Source organism: Oenanthe melanoleuca, chromosome 25 (assembly GCF_029582105.1).
Source record: "Oenanthe melanoleuca isolate GR-GAL-2019-014 chromosome 25, OMel1.0, whole genome shotgun sequence".
In the NCBI taxonomy this organism is placed as follows: Eukaryota; Metazoa; Chordata; class Aves; order Passeriformes; family Muscicapidae; genus Oenanthe; species Oenanthe melanoleuca.
This window is the reverse complement of record NC_079358.1, coordinates 6,940,075-6,963,282: the sequence shown is the minus strand read 5'-3', so window position 1 is coordinate 6,963,282 and position 23,208 is coordinate 6,940,075. Positions and strand designations below refer to the sequence as shown.

The 23,208-nt window shown below is 60.6% G+C and overlaps 1 protein-coding gene across 1 annotated transcript in view; it reads left to right on the top strand.

Annotated features, from left to right (window-relative positions):
• Positions 1–23,208, top strand: part of HUWE1 (HECT, UBA and WWE domain containing E3 ubiquitin protein ligase 1) — a 157,587-nt gene that overhangs the window by 38,076 nt on the left and 96,303 nt on the right. Inside the window, exons 27-37 of the mRNA XM_056510874.1 lie at positions 882–1,098; positions 2,809–2,931; positions 5,730–5,961; positions 7,382–7,609; positions 9,773–9,895; positions 11,853–11,948; positions 13,021–13,290; positions 17,821–17,973; positions 20,337–20,464; positions 20,553–20,634; positions 21,609–21,785. Of these exons, the coding sequence (XP_056366849.1) occupies positions 882–1,098; positions 2,809–2,931; positions 5,730–5,961; positions 7,382–7,609; positions 9,773–9,895; positions 11,853–11,948; positions 13,021–13,290; positions 17,821–17,973; positions 20,337–20,464; positions 20,553–20,634; positions 21,609–21,785 (1,829 nt within the window). The remainder of the gene's footprint in view (positions 1–881; positions 1,099–2,808; positions 2,932–5,729; positions 5,962–7,381; positions 7,610–9,772; positions 9,896–11,852; positions 11,949–13,020; positions 13,291–17,820; positions 17,974–20,336; positions 20,465–20,552; positions 20,635–21,608; positions 21,786–23,208) is intronic.

Here is a 23,208-nt window from a genome sequence, read left to right as displayed (position 1 = left end):
ACCGTGTCCCCCTGAGGATCTCAGCCCGTGTCCCCCTGGTGTCCCTTCTTTCCCCTGTGTCCCTCTGGTGTGTCCCCGGGGGTCTCACTGCGTCCCCCTGTCCCGTGTCCCCCCGAGGGTCTCACTGTGTCCTCTCTGTCCCCCCAGGGGTCTCACCCTGTCACCCGTGTCCTCCTAGTGTCCCCCTCTCACCCGTGTCCCCCCGGGGGTCTCACCCTGTCCCCTGTCCCTCCTCGTGTCTCACCCTGTCCCCTGTCCCCCTGCAGCCTCCTCGCACCTGGGCCGGGCTCTGGCCGAGCTTGTCCCCTGTGTCCCCTGGTGTCCCCCCTGTCACCCTCATGTTCCCCTGTCCCCCCGCAGCCTCCTCGCGCCTGGGCCGGGCTCTGGCCGAGCTTGTCCCCTGTGTCCCCTTGGTGTCCCCTGTGTCCCCCTGGTGTCTCACCCTGTCCCCTGTCCCCCCTGCAGCCTCCTCGCGCCTGGGCCAGGCTCTGGCTGAGCTTGTCCCCTGTGTCCCCCCTGTCCCCTGTGTCCCCCTGGTGTCTCACCCCGTGTCCCCCGTGTCCCCCTGGTGTCTTCTGTGTCCCCTGTGTCCCCCCTGGTGTCTCACCCCGTGTCCCCTGTCCCCCCTGCAGTCTCCTCATGCCTGGGCCGGGCTCTGGCCGAGCTTGTCCCCTGTGTCCCCTTGGTGTCCCCTGTGTCCCCTGTGTCCCCCCTGGTGTCTCACCCCGTGTCCCCTGTCCCCCCTGCAGCCTCCTCGCGCCTGGGCCAGGCTCTGGCCGAGCTTGTCCCGTGTCCCCTTGGTGTCCCCTGTGTCCCCCCTGGTGTCTCACCCTGTCCCCTGTCCCCCCTGGTGTCTCACCCCGTGTCCCCTGTCCCCGCAGCCTCCTCGCGCCTGGGCCGGGCTCTGGCCGAGCTCTTCGGGCTGCTGGTCAAGCTGTGCGTGGGCTCCCCGGTGCGGCAGCGCCGCAGCCACCACGCGGCCGCCGCCGCCCCCGCGCCCACCGCGGCCGCCCGCGCCACCGCCTCGGCCCTGACCCGCCTGCTGACCAAGGGGCTGAGCTGGCAGCCGCCCCCCTACACCCCCACACCCCGCTTCCGGTGAGTGACGCGGCGGGGGGACAGCGGGGACAGCGGGGGGACAGCGGGGGGAATGGGGACAGTGGGGAAATGGGGACAGTGGGAGGAAATGGGGACAGCGGGGGAAATGGGGACAGTGGGAGGGAAATGGGGACAGTGGGGGGAAATGGGGACAGTGGGGGGAATGGGGACAGCGGGAGGAAATGGGGACAATGGGGACAGCGGGGGGACAGCGGGGACAGCGGGGGGACAGCGGACGAAGTGGGGAAATGGGGACAGTGGGGGGAATGGGGACAGGGGGGACAGCGGGGGGAAATGGGGACAGTGGGGACAATGGGGACAGTGGGGGAAATGGGGACAGCGGGGGGAATGGGGACAGCGGGGGGAAATGGGGACAGCGGGGGAAATGGGGACAGCGGGGGAAATGGGGACAGTGGGGGGAAATGGGGACAGTGGAGACAATGGGGACAGTGGGGGGAAATGGGGACAGCAGGGGGACAATGGGGACAGCAGGGGGACAATGGGGACAGCAGGGGGACAATGGGGACAGCGGGGGAACAATGGGGACAATGGGGACAGGGGGACAGGGGGGAAATGGGGACAGTGGGGGGAAATGGGGACAGGGGGGAAATGGGGACAGTGGGGGGAAATGGGAGCAATGGGGACAATGGGGACAGCGGGGACAGGGGGCAAAGAGGGGCAATAGGGACAGTAGGACAGGGAATAGCAGGGAGAGGATAGCAGGGGAGAGGGGGACAGTGGGGGGACAATGGGGACAGTGGTTGGAAATGGGGACAGTGGGGGGAAATGGGGACAATAGGCACGGGGGAACAGTGGGGGGACAATGGGGCAATGGGGACAGGGGGGAAATGGGGGGACAGGGGGCAAAGGGGACTAGGGAACAGGGCAGTGGGGGGGAATGGGGGGCAATGGGGACAGCAGGGGCAATGGGGGGACAGGATAGCAGGGGACAGGGGGACAGTGGGACAGGGGTCAATGGGGATAGGAGGGCAAAAGGGAAATGGGGACAGTGGGGCAATGGGGATGGGAGGTCAGTGGGGACAGAGGGGGCAGAGGGGACAGGAAGATGGGGACAATGGGGACAGTGGAGACGGGGAAATGCGGACAGTGGGGATGGGGGGAGCAAAGGGGATAGTGGGGACAGTGGGGCAATGGGGACAGGAAAACAAAGGGGATGGGGGGGCAATGGGGACAGCGGGACGGGGGATAGCGGGGATGGGGGGGGACAATGGGGCAACAGCAGGACGAGGGGTCTGGGGGACAGTGGGGACAGGGGACAGCAGGGCAATGGGGACAGGAGGATGAGGAGGACAGGGTGACAGTGGGGACGACGGGACAGTGGGGACGGGGCAATGGGGACAATGGGATGGGATTGGGATGGGAGAGGGAATGGGAATGGGGATGGGAATAGGGCAGGGTTTGGGAGAGGGGAGGGGCTGGGATGACAGGGACAGGGACAGGGGTGGGTCTGCCGCCTCAGGGGCCGAGCCTGGGCATGGTCAGTGCCTGGTGCTGTGGTCAGTGCCCATGGTCAGTGCCCGTGGCCATGGTCAGTGCTGGGTAGCTGGTGCTGTGGTCAGTGCCCGGTGCCGTGCCTGGTGCCACGGTCAGTGCTCATGGTCAGTGCCCGGTGCCGTGGCCGTGCCCATGGTCAGTGCCCGTGGCCGTGCCCGTGCCCGCGGTCAGCACTGCCCCTGCCCCTGCCCCCAGGCTGACGTTCTTCATCTGCTCAGTGGGTTTCACGTCCCCCATGCTGTTCGACGAGCGCAAGTTCCCCTATCACCTCATGCTGCAGAAATTCCTCTGCTCCGGCGGCCACAACGCCCTCTTCGAGTGAGCTGGACACTGACCACTGACCACTCACTGACTGCAGACTGATCACACACTGACCAATGACTGCACAGTGACCACTCACTGACTGCAGACTGATCACACACTGACCACTGACTGCACAGTGACCACACAGTGACTGCAGACTGATCACACACTGACCACTGACCGCACAGTGACCACACAGTGACTGCAGACTGATCACACACTGACCACTGACCGCACAGTGACCACACAGTGACTGCAGACTGATCACACACTGACCACTGACCGCACAGTGACCACTGACTGCACAGTGACCACTGACTGCAGACTGATCACACACTGACCACTGACTGCAGACTGATCACACACTGACCGCTGACTGCACAGTGACCACTGACTGCACAGTGACCACTGAATGCACAGTGACCACTGACTGCACAGTGACCACTGAATGCACAGTGACCACTGATCGCACAGTGACCACTGACTGCAGACTGATCACACACTGACCACTGACTGCACAGTGACCACACAGTGACTGCAGACTGATCACACACTGACCACTGACTGCAGACTGATCACACACTGACCACTGAATGCACAGTGACCACCGACTGCACAGTGACCACTGACTGCAGACTGATCACACACTGACCGCTGACTGCACAGTGACCACTGACTGCAGACTGATCACACACTGACCGCTGACTGCACAGTGACCACTGACTGCACAGTGACCACTGACTGCAGACTGATCACACACTGACCACCGACTGCACAGTGACCACTGACTGCACAGTGACCACTGACTGCAGACTGACCACTGACTGCAGACTGATCACACACTGACCACTGACTGCACAGTGACCACACAGTGACTGCAGACTGATCACACAGTGACCACTGACTGCAGACTGATCACACACTGACCACTGACTGCACAGTGACCACACAGTGACTGCAGACTGATCACACAGTGACCACTGACTGCAGACTGATCACACACTGACCACTGAATGCACAGTGACCACTGACCGCACAGTGACCACTCACTGCAGACTGATCACACACTGACCACTGACTGCACTGTGACTGCAGACTGACCATACACGGACCACACACTGACCAGTGACCACACACTGACCATACACTGAACCCACACTGACTGACCAGTGACCAGACACTGACTATGGACACTGACCCAGATCCTGGGACTGCCCCTGGACACTGATCCTGACCATGGGACCTTGCCCCTGCCTCTGGACACTGCGCATGACCCTGGACACTGACCCTGGACACTGACCTCCCCAACTCCCCTCCTGTGGGTGGGGGGATGCTCCCATCACCTCAAATCCCCTTTTCTCCCCCTACTTGACTTTTAATTGGTCCCTCCTGTGACCTTGGGGTCCACCCCAAATCCCCCATAGACCCTTTAACTGGTCACACCCATGACCTTTAACTGGTCACACCTGTGACCTCAGGGTCACTCCTAACATCTCAAATCACTTTTTCCACACAGGACCTTTAACTGGTCACTCCCATGGCCTTGTGGTCACTCTCATGACCCTGGGGTCACTCCCAACACCCCAAATCCCTTTCCCCATGACCTTGTGGTCACTCCCATGAGCTTGTGGTCACTCCCATGACCTCAGGGTCACTCCCAACACCCCAAATCCCTTTCCCCATGACCTTGTGGTCACTCCCATGACCTTGTGGTCACTCCCAACACCCCATATCCCCTTTGCCCCCCAGGACCTTTAACTGGTCACTCCTATGACCTTGTGGTCATTCTCATGACCTCATGGTCATACCCAACACCCTAAATCCCTTTCCCCATGACCTTGGGGTCACTCCCATGACCTTGTGGTCACTCCCATGACCTCGTGGTCACCCCAAATCCCCTTTCCCCCCCAGGACCTTTAGCTGGTCACTCCCATGACCTTGTGGTCACTTCCTACACCCCAAATCCCTTTCCCCATGACCCTGGGGTCACTCCCATGACTTCATGGCCACTCCCAACACCCAAATCCCTTTCCCCACGACCTCATGGTCACTCCCATGAGCTTGTGGTCACTCCCAACACCCCAAATCCCTTTTCCCATGACCTTGGGGTCACTCCCATGACCTTGTGGTTACTCCCACGACCTCAGGGTCACTCCCATGACCTCGTGGTCACTCCCAACACCCAAATCCCTTTCCCCATGACACTGGGGTCACTCTCATGACCTTGTTGTCATTCCCAACACCCTAAATCCCTTCTCCCCCCATGACCTCGTGGTCACCCTCATGACCCTGAGGTCACTCCCATGACCTCGTGGTCACCCCAAATCCCCTTTCCCCCCCCCAGGACCTTTAACTGCCGACTCCCATGACCTTGTGGTCACTCTCATGACCCTGGGGTCACTCCCATGACCTCGTGGTGACCCCAAATCACCTTTCCCCCCCCCCAGGACCTTTAATTGGTCACTCCCATGACCTTGTGGTCACCTCAAATCCCTTTCCCCATGACCCTGGGGTCGCTCCTATGACCTTGTGGTCACTCCCAACACCCAAATCCCTTTCCCCATGACACTGGGGTCACTCTCATGACCTTGTTGTCATTCCCAACACCCTAAATCCCTTCTCACCCCATGACCTCGTGGTCACCCTCATGACCCTGAGGTCACTCCCATGACCTCGTGGTCACCCCAAATCCCTTTCCCCATGACCTTGGGGTCGCTCCCATGACCTCGTGGTCACCCCAAATCCCTTTCCCCATAACCCTGGGGTCACTCCCATGACCTCGTGGTCACCCCAAATCCCTTTCCCTCCCCCAGGACCTTTAACTGGGCGCTGTCCATGGGGGGCAAGGTGCCGGTGGGGGAGGGTCTGGAGCACCCCGACCTGCCGGACGGCACCGGCGAGTTCCTGGACGCGTGGCTGATGCTGGTGGAGAAGATGGTGAACCCCAGCACGGTGCTGGAGTCGCCCCACGCGCTGCCCGCCAAGGGACCCCCCCACGGGCACCCCCCCTTCAGCGCCCTGCGCTTCCTGGTGGTCACCCAGAAGGTGGGGAGGGGGGAATAGGGGGGCTGGGGGGGGAAATGGGGGTTGGGGATGGGGAAATGGGGGGGAAATGGGGTTTGGGAGGGGGAAATGGGGGGCCTGGGGGGGAAATGGGGGGGGAAATGGGGTTTGGGGAGGGGGAAATGGGGCTTGGGAGAGGAAATGGGGTTTATCCCCACATTGTCCTGCTGTGTCCCCACATTAGCCCTACACTGTCCCCCGCTGTCCCCACACTATTCCCCTCATTGTCCCCATGTCCCCTCCCTGTCCTCATGTCCTCACACTGTTTGCACATTATCTCCCCATTGTCCTCTCACTGTCCCCACCCTGTCCCCTCATTATCCCCTCACTGTCCCCTGTCCTCCATGCCCTCACTGTCCCCTTGCTGTCCCCTCATTGTTCCCTTGCCGTCCCCTCACCATCCCCTCACTGTCCCCATCCCCTCACTGTCCCCTCACCATCTCCTCATTATCCCCTTGCCATCCCCTCACTGCTCACTGTCCCCTGTCCCCCATCCCCTCACTGTCCCCTTGCTGTCCCCTCACTGTCCCCGTGTCCCCTGCCATCCCCTCACTGTCCACTGTCCTCCATTCCCTCACTGTCCCCTGTCCCCCATCCCCTCACTGTCCCCTTGCTGTCCCCTCACTGTCCCCCATTATCCCCTCACTGTCCCCTCCCTGTCCCCTGTCCCCTGGCTGTCCCCTGCCACCCCCTGACCGTCCCCTCGCTGTCCCCTGGTGTCCCCTCGCTGTCCCCTGCAACCCCCGACCATCCTCTGGTGTCCCCTCACTGTCCCCTGGCTGTCCCCTGCCACCCCCTGACCATCCCCTGGTGTCCCCTGGTGTCCCCTCCCTGTCCCCTGTCCCCTCCCTGTCTCCTGCCACCCCCTGACCGTCCCCTCGCTGTCCCCTGGTGTCCCCTCGCTGTCCCCTGCCACCCCCGACCATCCTCTGGTGTCCCCTCACTGTCCCCTGACCGTCCCCTCGCTGTCCCCTGTAACCCCCTGACCGTCCCCTGGTGTCCCCTGGTGTCCCCTCCCTGTCCCCTGTCCCCTCGCTGTCCCCTGCCACCCCCTGACCGTCCCCTGGCTGTCCCCTGCCACCCCCGACCATCCTCTGGTGTCCCCTCACTGTCCCCTGGTGTCCCCTCCCTGTCTCCTGCCACCCCCTGACTGTCCCCTCGTCCGTCCCCTGCCACCCCCTGACCGTCCCCTCTCCGTCCCCTGCCACCCCCTGACCGTCCCCTGGTGTCCCCTCCCTGTCCCCTGTCCCCTGCCACCCCCTGACCGTCCCCTGGCTGTCCCCTGCCACCCCCTGACCATCCCCTGGTGTCCCCTTGCTGTCCCCTCGCTGTCCCCTGCCACCCCCTGACCGTCCCCTCGCTGTCCCCTGCCACCCCCTGACCGTCCCCTCTCCGTCCCCAGGCCGCCTTTGCCTGCATCAAGCAGCTGTGGCAGCGGCGGCCGCTGAAGGTGTACGGGGGGCGCATGGCCGAGTCCATGCTGGCCATCCTGTGCCACATCCTGCGCGCGGAGCCGCTGCTGCGCGAGCGCCTGGGCCGGGAGCGCGAGGGCAGCGCCAGCGACGAGCCGGGCGGCGACGAGGGGGCGGCCAGGAGGGAGCCCCACGTCAACCAGCAGCAGCTGCAGCAGGTGGGACTGGGGGGAAAATGGGGGAAAATGGGGAAAAATGGGGAAAAAATGGGGAAAAATGGGGGGAGAGGGCAGCGGCGGCGATGAGGGGGCGGCGAGGAGAGAGCCACACGTCAACCAGCAGCAGCTGCAGCAGGTGGGACCGGGGGGAAAAATGGGGGAAAAAATGGGGAAAAATGGGGGGAGAGGAGATGGGGGGAAAGGGCAGCGGTGGCGACGAGGGGGCGGCGAGGAGGGAGCCCCACGTCAACCAGCAGCAGCTGCAGCAGGTGGGACTGGGGGAAAAATGGGGAAAATGGGGAAAAAATGGGGAAAAATGGGGGGAGACGGCAGTGGCGGCCAGGAGAGAGCCCCACGTCAACCAGCAGCAGCTGCAGCAGGTGGGACTGGGGGGGAAAAATGGGGGAAATGGGGAAAAATGGGGAAAAATGGGGGAAGAGGAGATGGGGGGAGAGGGCAGCACCCCCGACGAGGGGGCGGCCAGGAGGGAGCCCCACGTCAACCAGCAGCAGCTGCAGCAGGTGGGACCGGGGGGGAAAATGGGGAAAAATGGGGAAAAAATGGGGAAAAATGGGGAAAAAATGGGGAAAAAATGGGGAAAAATGGGGGGAGAGGGCAGCGCCGGCGACAAGGGGGCGGCCAGGAGAGAGCCCCATGTCAACCAGCAGCAGCTGCAGCAGGTGGGACCGGGGGGAAAAATGGGGGATGGGGAAAAATGGGGAATTGGGAAAAAAATGGGGAAAAATGGGGAAAAATGGGGGGAGAGGGCAGTGGCGGCCAGGAGGGAGCCCCACGTCAACCAGCAGCAGCTGCAGCAGGTGGGACTGGGGGGAAAATCGGGGAAAAATGGGGAAAAATGGGGGGAGATGGGGGGAGAGGGCAGCGCCCCCGACGAGCCGGGCGGCGACGAGGGGGCGGCCAGGAGAGAGCCCCACGTCAACCAGCAGCAGCTGCAGCAGGTGGGACTGGGGGGAAAATGGGGGAAAAATGGGGAAAAATGGGGAAAAATGGGGAAAAATGGGGGGAGAGGAGATGGGGGGAAAGGGCAGCGGTGGCGACGAGGGGGCGGCCAGGAGAGAGCCCCACGTCAACCAGCAGCAGCTGCAGCAGGTGGGACTGGGGGAAAAATGGGGGAAAATGGGGAAAAAATGGGGGAAAAATGGGGGGAGATGGGGGGAGAGGAGATGGGGGGAGAGGGCAGCACCCCCGACGAGGGGGCGGCCAGGAGAGAGCCACACGTCAACCAGCAGCAGCTGCAGCAGGTGGGACCAGGGGGAAAAATGGGGGAAATGGGGAAAAATGGGGGAAAATGGGGGGAGATGGGGAAAAAATGGGGAAAAAATGGGGGGACATGGGGGGGAGATGGGGAAAAATGGGGGGAGATGGGGAAAAAATGGGGAAAAAAATGGGGGGAGATGGGGAAAAATGGGGGGAGAGGAGATGGGGAAAAAATGGGGGGAGAGGAGATGGGGGAGAGGAGATGGGGAAAAAATGGAGGAAGAATAAATGAGGAGGTGGGAGGGGGAAAGAAATGGAGGGAGAGGAAATGGGGAGGTGGGAGGGGGAAAATAATGGGGGGAGAGGAGATGGGGAGGTGGGAAAGGGAAAATAGGGGGGGCAATAAAATGGGGGGAGAGGAAATGGGGGAGAGGAGATGGGGGGAGAGGAGATGGGGAGGTGGGAGATGAAAAAAATGGGATGGGATAAAATGGGGGGAGGAAATGGGGAGGTGGGAGGGGGAAAATTGGGGTGGGGAGAAATGGGGGAAGAGGAGATGGGGAGGTGGGAGGGGGAAAGAATTGTGGATGGGATAAAATTGGGATGGGATAAAACGGGGGGAGAGGAGATGGGGAGGTGGGAGGGGGAAAAATGGTGGGGAATAGAATGGGGGGATAGGAAATGGGGAGAGTGAAAATTTGGGGGGGGATAGAATAGGGGGAGAGGAAATGGGGAGGTGGGAGGGTGAAAATTGGGGGGGACAGGAAAATGGAGGTGGGAGAGGGAAATGAGTGGGACAGAAAATGGGGAGGTGGGAGGTCAAAACATGGGGGATGAGAGATCAAAGACTGTACCCCCCAAATGCCCCTCCTGACCCCCAAATGCCCCCCAAATGCCCCCCTGACCCCCCAAATGCCCCTCCTGACCCCCCAAATGCCCCCCCAGCTGATGGACATGGGTTTCTCCCGGGAACACGCCATGGAGGCGCTGCTCAACACCAACACCATGGAACAGGCCACGGAGTACCTGCTGACACACCCCCCACCCCTGATGGGGGGCTCAGCTCGGGTCTGTGGGGAATGGGGGTGACACGGGGGGGGGGCTGGGGGGGAAATAAGGGGGTGTGGGAGCGAAATAAGGGGGTATGGAGGGGTCTGGGGGGGCAAATGGGGGGGCTGGGGGGGAAATAAGGGGGTCTGGGGGGGAATGGGGGGGGCTGGGGGTGACTTGGGGGGGTCTGGGGGGGAAATGAGGGGTTCTGGGGGGGAAATGAGGGGGTCTGGGAGTGAAATAAGGGGGTCTGGGGGGAATTGGAGGGTCTGGGGGGGGGAAATGGGAGGGCTGAGGGGGAAATAAGGGGGTCTGGGAGCGTAGTACAGGGGTCTAGGGGGGAATTGGAGGGGTCTGGGGGATAAATGGGGGGTCCTGGGGAAAATTAGGGGGGTCTGGGAGTGAAGGGGGTCTGGGGGGGAATTGGAGGGTTAGGGGGATAAATGGGGGGTCCTAGGGAAAATTAGGGGGGTCTGGGGGGGAATTGGAGGGTTAGGGGGTGACTTGGGAGGGTCTAGGGGGGAAATAAGGGAGTATGGGAGGGGAATTGGAGGGGGAATGAGGGGGAAATGGGGGGATCAGGGGGTAACTTGGGGGGGTCTAGGGGGTCACTGAGGGGGTCTGGGAGCGAAATAAGGGGGTCTGGGGGGGAATTGGGGGGCGTGGGGGGGAATTGAGGGGTGCTGGGGGGGAATTGGGGGGAAATGAGGGGTCTGGGGGAGAATTGGGGGGGCTGGGGGGTGACTTGGGGGGTCTGAGGGAGAATTGGAGGGTCAGGGGGTGACTTGGGGGGGGTCTGGGGGGGGCTGGGGGGGAATTGGAGGGATCTGGGGGGGAAATGAGGGGGTCTGGGGGGGAAATGGGGGGGTCAGGAAGTGACTTGGGGGGGTCTGGGAGGGAAATAAGGGGGTCTGGGGGGGAATTGGAGGGGGAATGAGGGAGAAATGGGGAGTCAGGGGGTGACTTGGGGGGGGTCTGGGGGGGAATTGTGGGTGCTGGAGGGGAAATGGGGGGTCCTGGGGAAAATTAGGGGGGTCTGGGAGTGAAATAAGGGGGTCTGGGGGGGAAATGGGGGGTCAGAAGGTGACTTGGAGGGTCTGAGAGGGAATTAGGGGGGGGGAATGAGGGGTCTGGGGGGGAATTGGAGGGGGAAATGGGGGGTCTGGGAGCGAAATAAGGGGGTCTGGGGGGGTATTGGGGGGTTAGGGGGTGACTTGGGGGGTCTGGGGGGGAATTGGGGGAAAATGAGGGGGCTGGGGGGGAATTGGAGGGGTCTGAGGGGGAAATGGGGGGTCAGGGGGTGACTTGGGGGGGTCTGGGAGTGAAATGGGGGGGTCGGGGGTGACTTGGGGGGTCTGAGGGGGAATTGTTGGGGCTGGAGGGGAATGGGGGAGGCTGGGAGGGAATTGAGAGGGGTTGGAGGGGAAATGGGGGGTCTAGGGGGGAATTGGAGGGGTCTGAGGGGAAAATGGGGGGCTGGAGGGAAATTGGGGGGGGAATAGGGGGGTCTGGGGCAGCAGCAAGGGGAAATGGGGGCAATTTGGGGGCATGGAGAAGGATTTGGGGGGTGGTTTTTAGGTTATTTTGGGGTTATTATGGGGGTGGTTTGGGGGTATTTTGGGATGATTTTGGGGGTGGTTTTGGGGGTGGTTTTGGGGGTATTTTGGGGCTGGTTTGGGGGATACTTTGGGGGTGGTTTGGGGGTATTTTGGGATGATTTTGGGGGTGGTTTTGGGGCTGGTTTTGGGGGTATTTTGGGGCTGGTTTGGGGGATACTTTGGGGGTGGTTTGAGGGTATTTTGGGGGTGGTTTTGGGGCTATTTTGGGGATGGTCTGGAGGTATTTTGGGGATGGTTTGGGGATGGTCTGGAGGTATTTTGGGGATGGTTTGGGGATGGTCTGGGGGTATTTTGGGGATGGTTTGGGGATGGTCTGGGGGTATTTTGGGGGTGGTCTGACTGGGGCTGCCCCCCAGGACCTGAGCATGTCAGAGGAGGATCAGATGATGAGAGCCATCGCCATGTCCCTGGGCCAGGACATCCCCATGGAGCAGCGCGCCGAGTCCCCGGAGGTGGCACCCCAAAAACCCCATTTCCTACCCCAAAAACCCCATTTTCTACCCCAAACACCCATTTCCTACCCCAAAAACCCCATTTTCTACCCCAAAAACCCCATTTCCTCCCCAAAAACCCCATTTCCTACCCCAAAAACCCCATTTCCTCCCCAAAAACCCCGTATCCCCCAAAAAACCCCATATCCCCCACTCCTGACCCCATTTCCCTGTCCCATTTCCCCCCAAATCCCCCATTTTCCCACTCCTGACCCCATTTCCCCACTCCTGACCCCATTTCCCTGCCCCATTCCCCCCCCGACCCCATTTCCACCCCTCTGACCCCATTTCTCCCCATTTCCCCATTTCCCTGCCCTATTCCCCCCACTCCTGACCCCATTTCTCCCCCATTTCCGTGCCCCATTTCCCCCCTCCTAACCCCATTTCTCCCCCATTTTCACCCATTTATCCCCCATTCCCCTCCTGACCCCATTTTTCCCCCCATTTCCCCACTCCTAACCCCATTTCTCCCCCATTTCCACCCTCCTGACCCCATTTCCCCCCTCCTGACCCCATTTCTCCCCATTTCCCTGCCCCATTCCCCCTCCTGACCCATTCCCCCATTTCTCCCCCATTCCCTCCTGACCCCATTTCTCCCCATTCCCCCCACTCCTGACCCCATTTTTCCCCCATTTCCCCACTCCTAACCCCATTTCTCCCCATTTCCCTGCCCCATTCCCCCATTCCTGACCCCATTCCCCCTCCTAACCCCATTTCTCCCCCATTTCCCCCCTCCTAACCCCATTTCTCCCCCATTTCTCCCCCCCTCCTAACCCCATTTCTCCCCATTTCTCCCCCATTCCCCCTCCTGCCCCATTTCCCCCATTTCTCCCCCATTTCCCCCCTCCTAACCCCATTTCCCCCCTCCTGACCCCATTTCCCCCCTCCAACCCCATTTCTCCCCATTTCTCCCCCATTTCCCCCTCCTAACCCCATTTCTCCCCATTTCCCTGCCCCATTTCCCCCCTCCTGACCCCATTTCTCCCTCATTTCCCCCGTTTCTCCCCCATTCCCTCCTGCCCCGTTCCCCCAGGAGGCGGCGTGCCGGAAGGAGGAGGAGGAGCGGCGCGCCCGGGAGCGGCAGGAGGAGGAGGAGGCCAAGTGCCTGGAGAAGTTTGAGGGGGCAGAGCCGCTGGAGGCGGCCGAGCTGGGCGCCTTCACCGACGCCATGCTGCCCGGCTGCTCGCAGCTGCTGGACGAGCTGCCCGACACCGTGTACCGCGTGTGCGACCTGCTGATGACGGCCGTGCGCAGGAACGGGCCGGCCTACAGGGACTCAGTGCTCAAACAGGTGGTGCAGCAGGTAAGGAAACCTAAACCAGGCCTAAACCAGTCCTAAACCTGAGTTAAACCAACCCTGAGACACCAAACCCAACCCGACACCGTGTACCGCGTCTGCGACCTGCTCATGACGGCCGTGCGCAGGAACGGGCCGGCCTACAGGGACTCGGTGCTCAAACAGGTGGTGCAGCAGGTAGGGAGAGTTAAACCGGGCTTAAACCTGAGTTAAACCTGACCTAAACCCACCCCAAGACTCCCAAACCCAACCCGACACCGTGTACCGCGTGTGTGACCTGCTGATGACGGCCGTGCGCAGAAACAGGCCGGCCTACAGGGACTCAGTGCTCAAACAGGTGGTGCAGCAGGTAGGAAGAGTTAAACTGGGCTTAAACCTGAGTTAAACGTGACCTAAACCTACCCCAAGACTCCCAAACCCAACCCGACACCGTGTACCGGGTGTGTGACCTGCTGATGACGGCCGTGCGCAGGAACGGGCCGGCCTACAGGGACTCAGTGCTCAAACAGGTGGTGCAGCAGGTATGGAAACCTAAACCAGGCCTAAACCAGTCCTAAACCTGAGCTAAACCAACCCTGAGACCCCCAAACCTGCCTCAAACCCAACCCAATACTGTGTGTTACCTGCTGGTGACAGCCATGCACCGAAACGGGCCGGCTTATAGGGAATCAGTGCTCAGTCAGGTGGTGCAGCAGGTAGGGAGAGTTAAACCAGTCCTAAACCCGAGCTAAACCAACCCTGAGACACCAAACCCAACCCGACACCGTGTACCGGGTGTGTGACCTGCTGATGACGGCCGTGCGGAGAAACGGGCCGGCCTACAGGGACTCAGTGCTCAAACAGGTGGTGCAGCAGGTATGGAAACCTAAACCAGGCCTAAACCAGTCCTAAACCTGAGTTAAACCAACCCTGAGACACCCAAACCTGCCTCAAACCCAACCCAATACTGTGTGTTACCTGCTGGTGACAGCCATGCACCGAAACGGGCCGGCTTATAGGGAATCAGTGCTCAGTCAGGTGGTGCAGCAGGTAGGGAGAGTTAAACCAGTCCTAAACCCGAGCTAAACCAACCCTGAGACACCAAACCCAACCCGACACCGTGTACCGGGTGTGTGACCTGCTCATGACGGCCGTGCGCAGAAACGGGCCGGCCTACAGGGACTCAGTGCTCAAACAGGTGGTGCAGCAGGTAGGGGACACTAAACCAGGCTTAAACCAGTCCTAAACCCAGCCTAAACCTGAGTTAAACCCACCCCGAGACCCCCAAACCCAACCCAATACTATGTGCGACCTGCTGATGACGGCCGTGCGCTGAAACAGGCCGGCCTACAGGGATTCAGTGCTCAAACAGGTGGTGCAGCAGGTAGGGAGAGTTAATCTGGGCTTAAACCTGAGCTAAACCAACCCTGAGACACCAAACCCAACCTGACACTGTGTGTGACCTGTTGGTGACAGCCATGTGCTGAAACGGGCTGGCTTATAGGGACTCAGTGCTCAAACAGGTGGTGCAGCAGGTATGGGGCCTTAAACCAGGCTTAAACCAGTCCTAAACCTGAGCTAAACCAACCCTGAGACACCAAACCCAACCCGACACCGTGTACTGGGTGTGTGACCTGCTCATGATGGCTGCGTGCCGAAATGGGCCGGCTTATAGGGACTCAGTGCTCAAACAGGTGGTGCAGCAGGTAGGGAGAGTTAAACCAAGCTTAAACCAGTCCTAAACCTGAGTTAAACCAACCCTGAGACACCAAACCCAACCCAATACTGTGTGCGACCTGCTCATGACGGCCGTGCGCAGGAACGGGCCGGCCTACAGGGACTCAGTGCTCAAACAGGTGGTGCAGCAGGTATGGGACACTAAACCAGGCTTAAACCAGTCCTAAACCCAGCCTAAACCTGAGCTAAACCCACCCCGAGACCCCCAAACCCAACTTGATACCGTGTGCGACCTGCTGATGACGGCCGTGCGCTGAAACAGGCCGGCCTACAGGGACTCAGTGCTCAAACAGGTGGTGCAGCAGGTATGGGGCCTTAAACTGAGCTTAAACCTGAGCTAAACCCACCCTAAACCTGAGCTAAACCCACCCCGAGACACCAAACCCAACCTGATACCGTGTGTGACCTGCTGATGACGGCCGTGCGCAGAAACGGGCCGGATTATAGGGGCTCAGTGCTCAAACAGGTGGTGCAGCAGGTATGGGGCCTTAAACCAGGCCTAAACCAGTCCTAAACCTGAGCTAAACCAACCCTGAGACACCAAACCCAACCCAACACCCTGTACTGAGTGTGCGACCTAATCATGATAGCTGCGGGCCGAAATGGGCCGGCTTATAGGGACTCAGTGCTCAAACAGGTGGTGCAGCAGGTAGGGAGAGTTAAGCCAGGCTTAAACCAGTCCTAAACCTGAGTTAAACCAACCCTGAGACACCAAACCCAACCCAGTACTGTGTGTTACCTGTGGGTGACAGCCGTGTTCTGAAATGGGCCGGCTTATAGGGACTCAGTGCTCAAACAGGTGGTACAACAGGTAGGGAAACCTAAACCCAGCCTAAACCTGAGCTAAACCCACCCCGAGACCCCCAAACCCAACCTGATACCGTGTGCGACCTGCTCATGATGGCTGTGCAGAGAAACAGGCCGGCTTATAGGGACAGCGTGCTCAAACAGGTGGTGCAGCAGGTAGGGAGAGTTAAACCGGGCTTAAACCAGTCCTAAACCCACCCCGAGACCCCCAAACCCAACTTGATACTGTGTGCGACCTGCTGATGACGGCCGTGCGCAGGAACGGGCCGGCCTACAGGGATTCAGTGCTCAAACAGGTGGTGCAGCAGGTAGGGGACACTAAACTAGGCCTAAACCTGAGCTAAACCAACCCTAAACCTGATTTAAACCAAGCCTGAGACACCCAAACCGAACCCGACACCCTGTACTGAGTGTGCGACCTGATCATGATGGCTGCGTGCCGAAATGGGCCGGCCTACAGGGACTCAGTGCTCAAACAGGTGGTGCAGCAGGTATGGGACACTAAACCAGGCTTAAACCAGTCCTAAACCCAGCCTAAACCTGAGCTAAACCAACCCTGAGACACCAAACCCAACCCGACACCATGTACCGCGTGTGTGACCTGCTGATGACGGCCGTGCGCAGGAACGGGCCGGCCTACAGGGACTCAGTGCTCAAACAGGTGGTGCAGCAGGTATGGGGCCTTAAACCAGGCTTAAACCTGCCTTAAACTGCACCTAAATACGACCTGAGACACCAAAACCTGTGCTGAGCTCCCTGAGCCCCAGGATAGCTGTGGGTACAACTGACCGACCTACCGGGACTCAGTGCTCAAACAGGTGGTGCAGCAGGTGTGGGGCGTTAAACTGGGCTTAAACCTGAGCTAAACCCAGCCTAAACCTGAGCTAAACCTGCCCTGAGACACCAAACCCACCTAAAATCATCCCCTGAACTCACCCCGAGATCCTCTGAACCCACACGTGCCCCCTGTGCAAGGTGCCCCCCTCACCCTGACTGACCACTGACCCTGAATCCCACTGACCCCTGACCTCACTGACCCCTGACCCTCACTGACCCCTGACCCCACTAACCATTGACCCCTGACTCCACTGACCCTCACTGACCCCTGACCCCACTGACCCCTGACCTCACTGGTCACTCCCCAGGTGTGGGAGGCGGCCGATGTCCTGATCAAGGCGGCCGTGCCTCTGACCCCTGACCCCACTGACCCCTGACCTCACTGACCATTGACCCCTGACCCTTGACCCCTGATCCCCAGGTGTGGGAGGTGGCCGACGTGCTGATCAAGGTGGTTGTGCCCCACTGACCCCTGACCCCACTGACCATTGACCCCACTGACCCTTGACCCCCAGGTGTGGGAGGTGGCCGATGTCCTGATCAAGGCGGCCGTGCCTCACTGACCCCACTGACCCTTGACCCCTGACCCCACTGACCCCCAGGTGTGGGAGGCGGCCGACGTGCTGATCAAGGCGGCCGTGCCGCTGACCCCTGACCTCTGACCCTCTGATCCCACTGACCCCTGACCCCACTGACCCTTGACCCCTGACCCCCAGGTGTGGGATGCGGCCGACGTCCTGATCAAGGCGGCCGTGCCGCTGACCACTGACCACTGACCCTCACTGACCATTGACCCCTGACCTCATTGACCCCTGACCTCATTGACCCCTGACCCCACTGACCATTGACCCCTGACCCCACTGACCCCCAGGTGTGGGAGGCAGCCGACGTGCTGATCAAGGCGGCCATGCCACTGACCCCTGACCCCACTGACCCTTGACACCTGACCTCACTGACCCTCACTGGTCACTCCCCAGGTGTGGGAGGCGGCCGACGTGCTGATCAAGGTGGCCGTGCCGCTGACCCCTGACCCTCACTGACCCCTGACCCCTGACCATCACTGACCCCTGACCCCACTGACCCTGACCCCTGACCCCACTGACCATTGACCCCTGACCCCACTAACCATTGACACCTGACCCCACTGACCCTTGACCCCTGACCCTTGACCCCCAGGTGTGGGAGGCGGCCGACGTGCTGATCAAGGCGGCCGTGCCGCTGACCACCAGCGACACCAAGACGGTCTCGGAGTGGATCAGCCAGATGGCCACCCTGCCCCAGGCCTCCAACCTGGCCACGCGCATCCTGCTGCTCACCCTGCTCTTCGAGGTACCCCGAAACTGGGGGGGCCCCAAAAACTGGGGGGATTCCAAAACGTGGGGGGGGTCCTAAAACTGGGGGGATCCTGAAATCTGGGGGACCCTAAAACTGGGGGGGACTCCAAAATCCGGGAGGGACTCCAAAAACTGGGGGGGGTCCTAAAACTGGGGGGATCTCAAAAACCTGGAGTGACCACAAAGCCTGGGGACACCCCAAAACTGGGGGGAACTCCAAAAACGGGGGTGGTCCTAAAATCTGGGGGACCCCAAAACTTGGGGAGTGACCACAAAGCCTGGGGACACCCCAAAACTGGGGTGAAACTCCAAAAACTGGGGGGATCCTAAAACCTGGGGGGATTCCAAAACGTGGGGGGGTCCTAAAACTGGGGGGATCCTGAAATCTGGGGGACCCTAAAACTGGGGGGGACTCCAAAATCCAGGAGGGACTCCAAAAACTGGGGGGGGGTCCTAAAACTGGGGGGACCTCAAAAACCTGGAGTGACCACAAAGCCTGGGGACACCCCAAAACTGGGGGGGGACTCCAAAAACTTGGGGGATCCTAAAATCTGGGGGACCCCAAAACTTGGGGAGTGACCACAAAGCCTGGGGACACCCCAAAACTGGGGTGAAACTCCAAAAACTGGGGGGATCCTAAAACCTGGGGGGATTCCAAAACCTTGGGGGGTCCTAAAACTGGGGGGATCCTGAAATCTGGGGGAGCCCAGAAACTGGGGGGGACCCCAAAACCTGGGGAGACCCTAAAATCTGGGGGGTACTTCAAAAAGGGGGGGGTCCTAAAATCTGGGGGACTCCAAAAACTGGGGGGATCCTAAAATCTGGGGGACCCTAAAATCTGGGGGACCCCAAAACTGGGGGGGTCCTAAAATCTGGGGGACCCCAAAACCTGAGAGAGGCAGCTCTAACTGGGGGGAGTGACCACAAAGAACACCAGACCTGAGTGGGGGGACCCCAAAACCTGAAGGGGAGGACCCCAAAACCTGGGAGGGGCAGCCCTAAACCTGGGGGAGTGACCACAAAACCTTTGGGGGACACCCCAAAACCTGGGGGACCCCAAAACCTGTGCCCACATTGTGGGGTCCAGCTGCGTGCTGGTTTTCAGTCTGTTCCTGTGGGTATTTTGGGGTGTTCTGGTGGATTTTTCGGGGTGCTGATGTTTTTGGGGTGCCCCAGGAGCTGAAGCTGCCCCTGTGCCCATGTGGTGGATTTTTGGGGCTGTTCCTGTGAATATTTCAGGGCTGTTTCTGGATATTTTGATCGGGATTTTGGGGGTGTTCTGGTGGATTTTTCGGGGTGCTGATGTTTTTGGGGTGCCCCAGGAGCTGGAGCTGCCCTGTGTTCGTGTGGTGGAGTTTTGGGGATGTTCCTGTGGATATTTCAGGGCTGTTTCTGTAAATATTTCAGGGCTGTTCCTGTGAATATTTCTGGGATGTTTCTGGATATTTTGATCAGGATTTTGGGGGTGTTCTGGTGGATATTTCGGGGTGCTGATGTTTTTGGGGTGCCCCAGGAGCTGAACCTGCCCCTGTGCCCGTGTGGTGGATTTTTGGGGCTGTTCCTGTGGATATTTTGGGCTGTTCCTGTGGATATTTCAGGGGTGTTTCTGGATGTTTTGATCCGGATTTTGGGGGTGGTTTTTGGTGGATTTTTCGGGGTGCTGATGTTTTTGGGGTGCCCTAAGAGCTGAAGCTGCCCTGTGCCCCTATAGTGGAGTTTTGGGGCTGTTCCTGTGGATATTTCAGGACTGTTCCTGTGAATATTTCAGGGCTGTTTCTGGATATTTTGATCAGGATTGTGGGGGTGTTCTGGTGGATTTTTCGGGGTGCTGATGTTTTTGGGGTGCCCCAGGAACTGAAGCTGCCCCTGTGCCCGTGTGGTGGATATTTTGGGGCTGTTCCTGTGGATATTTTGGGCTGTTCCTGTGGATATTTCAGGGCATGTTCCTGTGAATATTTCTGGGGTGTTTCTGGATATTTTGATCAGGATTTTGGGTGGTTTTTGGTGGATTTTTCGGGGTGCTGATGTTTTTGGGGTGCCCCAGGAGCTGAAGCTGCCCTGTGCCCGTGTGGTGGATTTTTGGGGCTGTTCCTGTGAATATTTCAGGGCTGTTTCTGGATATTTTGATCCGGATTTTGGGGGTGTTCTGGTGGATTTTTCGGGGTGCTGATGTTTTTGGGGTGCCCCAGGAGCTGAAGCTGCCCCTGTGCCCGTGTGGTGGATTTTTGGGGCTGTTCCTGTGGATATTTCAGGGATGTTAGTTTGAATATTTCTGAGATGTTTCTGGATATTTTGATCAGGATTTTGGGTGTTTTTTGGTGGATTTTTCGGGGTGCTGATGTTTTTGGGGTGCCCCAGGAGCTGAAGCTGCCCTGTGCCCGTGTGGTGGAGTCCAGCTGCGTGCTGGACGTGCTGATCAAGCTGCTGGAGGTGGTGCAGCCCTGCCTGCAGGCGGCCAAGGAGCACAAGGAGGTGCAGACCCCCAAGTAAGGAGTGACCCCTCCCTGACCCCCCAAAATCCCCCCAAAACCCCCCCAGGATGTTCTCATGGCTGTTCTGTCCCCCCCAAACCAGGTGGATCACCCCTGTCCTGCTGCTGATTGATTTCTACGAGAAAACAGCCGTGTCCTCCAAGCGCCGCGCGCAGATGAACAAGGTGGGGAATTTGGGGGGCCCTGGGGGGGTTTGGGGGGGTCCTGGGGGGAGTTTGGGGGGTCCTGAGGGAAATCTGGAGGGTCTTGTGGGGGATTTAAGGGGTTTGGGGGGGTCCTGGGGGAATTTGGGGAATCCTGAGGGGAGTTTGAGGAGTCCTGGGGGAAGTTTGAGGAGTTCCGGGGGGTCCTGGGGGGAATTTGGGGGGTCGTGGGGGAATTCGGGAGGTCCTGGGGGAAATTTTGGCGGGATTTGGGGGGGTCATATAGGAATTTGGGGAGTCCTGGGGGCAGTTTGAGGGGTCGTGGGGGGAATTTGGGGGGGGTCCTGAGGGAAATTTGGGGGGTCGTGGGGGCAGTTTGAGGAGTTCTGGGAGGTCATGGGGGGAATTTGGGGGATCATGGAGGGGAATTTGGGGGTCCTGGGGACACAAGGTGAGGCTGGGATGGGGGTGGAGCAGCCAGGGTGACACAGGAGTGACACAGGAGTGACACAGGAGTGACACTGGGGGTGACACAGGGGGTGACACACAGAGCCCTGGGGTGACGCAGGGGTGACAGTGGGGTGGCACAAGGGTGGTACACAGAGCTTGGGGTGACAGTGGGGTGGCACACAGAGCTCTGGGGTGATACAGGGGTGACACACAGAGCTCTGGGTGACACAAGGGTGACACATTGAGCCTTGGGGTGATGCAGGGGTGACACTGGGGTGGCACACAGAGCCCTGGGGTGGCACTGGGGTGACACAGGGGTGAGGCAGGGGTGACACACGATGGTCTGGGGTGACACACAGAGCCCTGAGGTGACACAGGGTTAGCACAGGGGGTGACAGCCAAAGCCCTGAGGTGACACCCAACGTCCCCGACATGGCGACAGTGACCTCACCCACCCCGCCATGACCAACACCCAAACCCGGGCGGGGTTTTGGGGGGCACACGAGGGGCTCCGGGCCGTGACCCCCCGTCCCCTGTGCCCCCAGTACCTGCAGGCCAGCGGCAACAACTGGCGCTGGTTCGACGACCGCTCGGGGCGCTGGTGCAGCTACAGCGCCAGCAACAACAGCACCATCGACGCCGCCTGGAGGGCGGGCGAGCCCAGCGTGCGCTTCACGGCCGGGCGGCGGCGCTACACCGTGCAGTTCACCACCATGGTGCAGGTGGGGACATGGGGACACTGCCCCAGGGTGTGGGGACACAACCCTACACCGTGCAGTTCACCACCATGGTGCAGGTGGGGACATGGGGACACTGCTGGGGACATGGGGACACTGCCCTGGGGACGTGGGGACACTGCCCCAGGGTGTGGGGACACAACCCTACACCGTGCAGTTCACCACCATGGTGCAGGTGGGGACATGGGGACACTGCTGGGGACATGGGGACACTGCCCTGGGGACGTGGGGACACTGCCCCAGGGTGTGGGGACACAACCCTACACCGTGCAGTTCACCACCATGGTGCAGGTGGGGACATGGGGACACTGCTGGGGACATGGGGACACTGCCCTGGGGACGTGGGGACACTGCCCCAGGGTGTGGGGACACAACCCTACACCGTGCAGTTCACCACCATGGTGCAGGTGGGGACATGGGGACACTGCCCCAGGGTGTGGGGACACTGCCCTAGTGTGCAGGGACACACAGCTACACCATGCAGTTCACCACCATGGTGCAGGTGGGGACACTGCTGGGGACGTGGGGACACTGCCCTGGGGCACAGGGACACACGGCTACACCGTGCAGTTCACCACCATGGTGCAGGTGGGGACATGGGGACACTGCCCTGGGGCTGGGGGACACTGCTGGGGACATGGGGACACTGCTGGGGACACTGCTGGGGACATGGGGACACTGCCCCAGGGTGTGGGGACACAACCCTACACCGTGCAGTTCACCACCATGGTGCAGGTGGGGACATGGGGACACTGCTGGGGACATGGGGACACTGCCCTGGGGCACAGGGACACACGGCTACACTGTGCAGTTCACCACCATGGTGCAGGTGTGGGGCTGGGACACTGCTGGGGACACTGCCCTGGGGTATGGGGACATGGGGACACTGCCCTGGGGCACAGGGACACACAGCTACACCGTGCAGTTCACCACCATGGTCCAGGTGGGGACGCTGCCCTGGGGCTGGGGACACTGCTGGGGACATGGGGACACTGCCCTGGGGGGCTGGGGACACTGCCCTGGGGCTGGGGACATGGGGACACTGCTGGGGACATGGGGACACATGGCTACACCGTGCAGTTCACCACCATGGTGCAGGTGGGGACACTGCTGGGGACATGGGGACACTGCCCTGGGGCACAGGGACACACAGCTACACCGTGCAGTTCACCACCATGGTCCAGGTGGGGACGCTGCCCTGGGGCTGGGGACACTGCTGGGGACATGGGGACACTGCCCTGGGGGGCTGGGGACACTGCCCTGGGGCTGGGGACATGGGGACACATGGCTACACCGTGCAGTTCACCACCATGGTGCAGGTGGGGACGCTGCTGGGGACATGGGGACACTGTCCTACACCGTGCAGTTCACCACCATGGTGCAGGTGTGGGGCTGGGGACAGGCTGGG